The 8,177-nt window shown below is 47.2% G+C and overlaps 1 protein-coding gene across 1 annotated transcript; it reads left to right on the forward strand.

Annotated features, from left to right (window-relative positions):
• Positions 1–211: 211 nt before the first annotated feature.
• LOC131018688 (uncharacterized) lies at positions 212–2,424 on the forward strand. The gene is made up of 3 exons (XM_057947402.1): positions 212–483; positions 567–1,931; positions 2,043–2,424. The coding sequence occupies exons 1-3, from the start codon at positions 212–214 to the stop codon at positions 2,422–2,424; spliced, it is 2,019 nt and encodes a 672-aa protein (XP_057803385.1).
• The last annotated feature ends 5,753 nt before the right edge of the window (positions 2,425–8,177 follow it).

The raw sequence follows: 8,177 nt of genomic DNA on the forward strand, positions 1-8,177 counted from the left end.
TGGTCAGATGCCTCCGCAGAAATGCGGACGTATTTGCCTTCAGCACGGCGGAACATTGCCTTAATGTGGATCCTAAGGTCAAACCGGTGAAACAAAGAACGAGGCATTTCGGTGCCGAAAAAGATACTGCGATCAGGGAACAAGTACAAGCGCTGCTAGACGCGGGACATATCGAAAAGTACAATATCCAGAATGGATATCGAATGCCGTGATGGTGGCAAAGAAAACAAACACCTGGTGTATGTGCATCGACTACAGGGATCTAAATGCCGCCTGCCCCAAGGACCACTACCATTTGCCGAGGATTGATCAACTTGTGGATTCTACCTCGGGCTGTGCCTTATTGTCAATGATGGATGCATATCATGGATACCATCAAGTGAAAATGAACATAGGGGACATTGCTAAAACGGCCTTCGCTGTCTGCTGCGGGGTTTACGGCTGGAGGAGCATGCCGTTTGGCTTGAAAAATGCGGGGGCTACGTACCAGCGAATGATGGAATTTTTTTTAAAGAACAGCTTACAAAGAATATATCAGTTTATGTGGATGATATGCTCGTACGCAGCGTCAGAGCGGAGGACCATGTTCCTGACCTGGAGGAGGTTTTCGCGGTGATCAGAAAATACCGGCTCATGTTCAACCCGGCGAAGTGTACATTTGGGGTCACCACGGGGAAGTTCTTAGGGTATAAGGTTACTCCAGCAGGGATCGAGGTCAATACGGATAAGGTCAAGGCCATAATGGATATGACCCCACTCAGAGGAATGAAGGAAGTGCAGACTTTAAATGGGCGAATCATTGCTTTGAGCAGGTTCATCTCGCGATCAGCGAAACGCAGCATGCCATTCTTTAAAATTCTGAGGAAGGGAACCAAATTTCAGTGGATAGCGGAATTCCGGATGTCATTTGAGGATCTCAAGGTTTACCTAGCGGAACTCCCGACTCTGACTAAGCCAGTCCCGAGGGAGGTATTATACTTGTACATAGCAGTGGGGGAAGAATCTGTCAGCTCTGTGCTCATCAGAGAAGAGGGGAATCACCAGAGGCCAATCTACTTTGTCAGCAGGATCATCCAGGGCCCTGAATTAAATTACATGGAAATCGAAAAGGCTGCTCTGGCGGTCATTGTCATAGCACGGAAATTGAGGCCATACTTCTTATCACATCGGGTAGTGGTGCGAACTGCTTTACCCTTCAGACAAGTGTTAGGGCGACCGAATTTGTTGGGGAGAATGGTCAAGTGGGCCGTGGAATTAGGGGAATATGACGTGGAGTATGAGCCAAGAATGGCTATCAAGGCACAAGCTCTGGCAGACTTTATCCAGGAGACTATTCGCTGCCCCGTGCAGGAGTTTTGGATCGCTTTTGTGGATGGATCAGTCACCAAGGAAGGGTGCGGAATTGGAGTATACATCATCTCTCCAAGCTCGGAAGTATATCAATTCGTCATCAAGTTCACTTGCAGAATGTCCAACAATGAGGCTGAGTATGAGGCCGTAGTCAGAGGAGCGCATATCTTGTCGAAATTACGGGATGAATGTGTTATAATCAGAACCGACTCTCAGTTGGTCGCTCAACAGTTATCAGGGAGTTATCACATCAAGGACCACAAGATGAAAGCATATCATTGCAAGATCAATGAAATGAAGCAAAAGTTCATGGAATTCAAAATCGAACAGATTTCTCGGGAAGAAAACACAAAGGCAGACTTACTAGCTCGAATGGCCAGCGCAGTGGAACAGAATTGGAATGATGAGATTACACTGCTCTGTGATACCAGAGAAATGGGGACTTCACAGGTCTTTTCAGTAGAAATTCGGGATGACTGGCGCGCCCCAATCATACACTTTCTTACAACAGGGGAACGGTTGAGCAAAGAATCTAATCAGAGGGCTCGATACGAGAATTATTGTTTGATTAACGATCAACTGTACAAACGATCTTTTACCCAGCCCTTATTAAAATGCTTATCGCCTGAAGAAGCTAACTTTGCTTTAAAAGAAATTCATTCAGGTTGCTGTGGTGGGCATACGGGATTCAGGGATCTCGTACGAAAAATAATTCGTGCAGGGTTTTATTGGCCTAACGTCAACAAGGACGCCAGGGAATTCGTCCGCAAATGCAAGGCTTGCCAGAGACATGCGGGGAGAATCAATGTCCCAGGGGAAACCATGGGAGTCATGTATGCTGCATGCCCATTCGACAAATGGGGCATAGACATAGTCGGGAAATTGCCCACGGCACCAGGGGGCAAGTGCTTTCTCATTGTGGCGGTGGACTACTTCTCCAAATGGGTCGAAGCCGAAGCGGTTGCAAAGATCGATGAAGTAACAGTGGAGCGGTTCATCTGGCGAAACATATGCTGCAGATTTGGCGTCCCTAGGATCATTGTATCAGACAATGGAACCCAATTCACAGGGTAGAGAATTGCTGACTTCTGTGACCGAATGGATATCACTCAGCGTTTTGTGTCCGTGGCTCATCCTCAAGCAAATGGGCAAGTGGAGCTAGCACACAGATCAATCTGCGAGGGGATCAAAAAGTGGCTGAATCAGAGCAGAGGGAAGTGGGTTGAGGAGTTGGACATTGCCCTTTGGGCCTACCGAACTAGCCCAAAGACAGCAACCGGAGAAGCGCCTTTCACCCTGGTATACGGATCCAATGCAGTAATAGCAGCGGAGGCCAGACTGGAGTCATACCGCATCACTACCTACGACACAGAGCCAAATTCCGAACTTCGAAGAACAGAACTTGACCTTGTGGAAGCACAGAGGGACGAAGCTCAAGTCAGAGCAGCGAAATACAAAAGCATCATTAAGGCGGGATACAACAAGCGGGTCAGAGCAAGGAAGCTAGCCAAGGGCGATCTAGTCCTCAAGAGGGCCAACGCACTGAAGCCAGTAGGCAAGTTCGAGCTTAATTGGGAGGGACCCTTCATCATCACCGAGGTCCTGGGCGGCGGAGCATACACTTTGTCGGATCCAGATGGCAGAGCCCTCCCCAGACCATGGAATATCAATACTCTGAAAAAGTTTTATGTATAATGTTGATTCAATGACATGACAAATTGTAGACTGAATACTCTTTTTCCCCACATGGGTTTTAACGAAGTTCGGGGCCATGATATCAATAAAATCGGATATGTGGTTCTAAGGAATTCCCTGATGTTGACTCATTTACCTTAATTTATCGCTTTACAAGTTGCATATTTTACTTAACATGTTCATGCAGAGCATTGCACATGTCACCAGAGGGGGGAGTAGGGTATATACCCACAATCCACAATTTACAAATTCAAATTGTTGCTTAGCAAGGCAAGTGATAAACAAAAATCAAATTGCTACTTAGCAAGATAAGGGGAAAACAAACAACAAAGGCAGGGTCGAGGGCAGAGCAGTGGAATAACTTGAATCGTAAGCCGCGAAAGTTGGTTGCACCCCCAAGGCCTTCCATGCTCCGCGGAGAGGGTTACTGTTGAATCGTAAGCCGCGAAAGTTGGTTGCACCCCCAGGGTCTTCCATGCTCCGCGCAGAGGGTTATTGTTGAATCGTAAGCCGTAAAAATTGGTTGCACCCCCCGGGTCCTCCATGCTCCGCGCAGAGGGCTACTACTTCACCGTAAGCCACGAAAGTTAGTTGCATCCCCCGGGTCTTCCATGCTCCGTGCAGGGTGTTCTTTTAATCGTAAGTCGCGAAAGTTGGTTGCACCCTCCGGGTCTTCCATGCTCCGCGCAGAGTGTTCCAACTAGCGAGAAGGGAAGCAGCGAGGGGAAGCAGCGAAGGAAAGCAGCAAAGAGAGCATCGAAGGGATGGCTCAGAAGAAGGAGTCAGAGAAACCCTCGAAGCAGGAGTCAGAGAAATCCTCGAAGCAGGAATCAGAGAAATCCTCGAAGCAGGAGTCAGAGAAACCCCCGAAGGAAGAGTCAGAGCAATCCCAGAAGGAGGAGTCAGAGAGACACCCAGAAAGAGGAGACAGAGTAACCACAGCGGGACGAACCAAAGACATCCCCGGAAAGGAGAGTCAGAAAGATCATTTAGAAGGATCATCCAGAGGTGTCAGACAGAAAACATAACCAGGAAAGCTGCTCAGAAGAAAGCCTACCACATGAACCACAAATACTTCAATAAAAATAAAAAATTCTACTCTACACAACAAAAACATGCGTCACATCTCAAAGGTCCTGGAATGCAAGCTTCAACTACAACAAACAATAAAACGACATAAAGGACGAATGAATGCAGAACCAGTATAGAAATTAAAGGAAGAAAAGAGTTATGAGGAAATTCCATTCATAATGCCAAAGCGACAAGATTGTACATTAAGATCAAAATAGATACTAAGTATTTACAAGTCTGAGATTACAAAAAATTCTGATAAGGCCAGAGGAGGGGATAACAAGGCAATCAAGAGGGAGGAGCAGCAACAGCAGAATCGGGAGCAACCGAGGCGGGAGGATTCACAGCAACCGGGGCAACAGCCTCAACATCAACAACAGCATCAGAGGCCTTGCCAGAAGGCCCCCCTGCCTCAAGCACTGACAACGTGCCAGAGTCCTTTATCACGGGGAGATGGGCCTCCACGTCCAACAACTTCAATGCCTCCTGCGCAAAGTTTGTTTCATCTTTATACAGGGCATAGAGTTGATCCACCGCAGCAGAGAAGGAGGCCGGATCTTCAAAGGCTGAGGCCTGGAAGCTGGAGGAAAGAGGAGGCTCCATGCTGAATCGTGAGAACCCCAAAGAGCTATCACCAGCCTGACCCCTCAGCTGGTTCACGAACTTCACCAGAGAGGAGCAGAAGGGAGGCCGGTATACGGGAGCAGCAGGCGCCGGTTCAGGATAGACCCCAAAAGCAAATTGGGGAAGGGCCTTCTCCAAAATCGGGTGTTTAGCCCTATTTTGTGATGAATCTCTGGGTGTTTACGTGTTATATTGACTTTTATTTTGGTCTCTTTCACTTAAGAGTTGAATGATTTGAGCTTTTGTGCTAATTTTGTTGTCTCAGGATTTTGTGCTCACATTGATTGATATGTGAACAAAATTAAAGTCAGAATTTAGTTGAATGGTCTGATGAAGAATCAAAGTTCGTCTCGATACGAGTTCGTAGGCGAAAACGGATCTAAAATCCGACTTGAAACGAGGGAGAACGGACCAAAACAAAAACGCCGCGCGCACGGCGCCCGCCTAGCCTCGCCGCTCGCCTACTTTGGATTTTCGAAAGGGGTAGTAGGCGGCCGCCTACTTCTCTAGGCCACCGCCTACTTCTAGGCCACCGCCTACTCTTGCGGCCACCGCCTACTTCTAGGCCACCGCCTACTTCTAGGCGGCCGCCTACTGCGTGATCTGGCAGTTACGAATTTTTTAGTTTAAAACCCATCTCTAGGGTTTCACTTTATATTCTCGTCGCCAGCAGCCTCCATAGGCGATTTTCACCTCTTTCTTAAGGTTTTTAGAGTTCCACAACACTTACTTTCAATCTTGGATTCATTGGATTGCTTTGGATGTCAATTAACACTTCATCGGATTGGTTTTCCTTGGATTGCTATGTTTTGTAAGAACTCCCTTTGATTCTCTTTGTTTATGAATCCCTTGGTTATTTAAGTTTTTGTTTCTTGTCTTTAATGAATATGATGATTGAAGATTATTGTTGTTGATTCTATATTCTCTTGGTTTTATGAATCTTTTGGTTAATTGAGTTTTGTGTTTTATGTATTTGATGAATGTGAAGATTGAAGTTCATTGTTGTTGATTCTAGATTCTCTTGGTTTTCTAAATCCTTTGGTTTATTTGAATCTTTATTTTGTGTTTTGATTAATATGATGATTGGAGATAATTGTTGTTGAGTTTAGATAATCTACGTGATTCGTAGCTTGTTGCTATTGTTTACCCTTTTCCTTTCTTGTTGATGAATATTTAGAGATTTCTTTTATGGAGATTAAGATTTTCTTGCATTCGAATCTTATGCTTGATTTAGTTTCTTGCCTAGGTAGTTATTAATCTTTGATGTTTACAAGTTTATGATCGTTTGGTTTAGTGTTGGAGTTGGAAACTCTTGTTGATTTCGTTAATGTTCAAATACCATGTTCTAGTTAGTTCGTCGTTGAGTTGCTTGCGGAATTCTCTTGGATTGTGTGTGTTTGCTTAACATTCATTTGATTAAATGTTAATATGTTATTTCGCCTAGATAATCGTTGTTTATGGTGTTGAATTGATGATTGCTTTCTAGATTGCTAGTTTAGAACCTTAGCTTTGTTTTCCTTCTTGCGTTCTTATTGGCTTCCTATCTTTTGCCTAGTTAACTTTATATGCTTTATTTTAATTACGCATTAGTTAATCGGAGAGAAAGTGTCAGACCCAATTACCCGATTAGAGTGTTTAGATTTCTTTCATGTTTTCTGTGCGTAGCATGATCAAAGCCCTGTTTAGCCTTCCTTGAGAGACGACTTGGGTTAGCTTATTACACTAGGACGACCTCGTACGATTGCGAGTCAATCCATTAGGTGTTTTGGGTTGAGTCATCGGGTACCACCACTCAGGCTTTTTTGGGGACTCAGCAGTGATCCCCAGCAGCCTATTCAGATTCTCATCCTTGATGTTGTCCATCAAGGCATCCATGTCTAGGGTAGCGATCTGCTCCGCGGACGCGCCCACCATCTTCACCGCCTCCGTCGCGGTCTGCTTTATTACATAGGCGAAGATGGACCCGAAGCCCTCCAGGTAATTCGGAGTCCGCTGAAAGGCCGCCAAAGTACCCTCCAGCATCATACCCAGGAATTGTTGGCCTTGGGGAGACAGAAAAAACTCCAGGCGCTGGTCCCGGGCCCCCAGAGCGTAGCCACGGTTCTGAGCACCTGTACAAGCTCTCCTCCAGCCACGCTTGGCCTCCTTATACTCCTCATCATACCTCGCCCGGAATTTGGCGAGGTTATCATAGCCCTCCTTCTTGGCTCTCTCCAGTTCGGAGGCTAAGGAGGCCTTCTCCACCTCCGCCTGAGCAAGCAGGGCCCGTAGCTCGGCCACGTTGGCCTTGGCTTTGCTGTACCGCTACATGGTACCAGCGACCTCCTCGTCGCGTTGTGCCGTCCGCTGCTTCTCCGTCTCCAGGTTATTCTCCAGTGCACCATAGTCATCGATGCACTGGATCACTTCCCCAACCCGAGACTCCAGCTGCAGAGAAATGATGGGAAAACATCAGGGCAGAGAAATTGAGAGGTTAGTAATAAAATCATTAAAGCACGGTAAATAATGCAGGGCACCTGAAGAACCAACTGGCTGAGCTGGTTAGCCAACGTTGCCTTCTTTATTTTCTGCGTGGCCTCCCTATCTTTCGGATGGATGTGGGAGAGCAGAGCATGGACAAAGTCTCGCCCCTTCAGAGCCGAGATTGGTTTGGAGCCAGAAGCCTCTGACTCCCCTGCAGGCAAGGCCAATGCCTTGCCTCCCTCAGCACCCACGGAGACTGCCTCCGCTTCACCTGCTGACCCAACCTCCGGGTCCACAAACTTGCTAGCCTTCTGCAGGCTTTCCTTGCGTCGCTTCTCTGCAAGGACCAGCATGGCAGCTTTTCTCTTCCTTTGGACTAAGCGGGAGTCGGGAGTGGGGATGTTGTGGAGTATTTGGGATATGGGCACATCATCCTCAATATCCACCACTGGAATGGTGGATTTTCCCTCGGTTTGGCCAGAGCCAGAGCCCCCTGTCCTCTGGCTGACCGGACCGAACGTGGACAGCACCTCCATATCCTTCCCCTTGCCTGGGGGGAAGTGCTGCACAGGAGTGGTCCCCCCGGGAGCAACATGTATCAATTGGGAGACGTCCACCCGGGGTCTACGGGCTGCCCAGAGCCCTGGCCTTCCTCGCCAGAGGGACGGTCAGACGATAGATCGGCTCTGCACTTACTCCTCCACGACATCCCTGCAAACAAATAGGGCTTTATCAACAAAGGCAAGGTAATAAGTAATTTTTACGTATTTGCTAACGCCTATTTTTACCTATAGATCCAGAAGGATACAAGGGAAACAGGTCGGTGGCAGCTAAGGCCGAATTATCCTCAGTTAGCTTCTTACAAGGGAAGGAAGCATCTTCATTGAGGGAGTTAAGAAAATTTATTACATTCAAATCAAAATCGGAGGGCTTTCCTGGAGCGGGAGGCTTATATGCAGTTCGGGACTCATGCC

This window comes from Salvia miltiorrhiza, chromosome 3, assembly GCF_028751815.1.
Source record: "Salvia miltiorrhiza cultivar Shanhuang (shh) chromosome 3, IMPLAD_Smil_shh, whole genome shotgun sequence".
Classification (NCBI taxonomy): Eukaryota; Viridiplantae; Streptophyta; class Magnoliopsida; order Lamiales; family Lamiaceae; genus Salvia; species Salvia miltiorrhiza.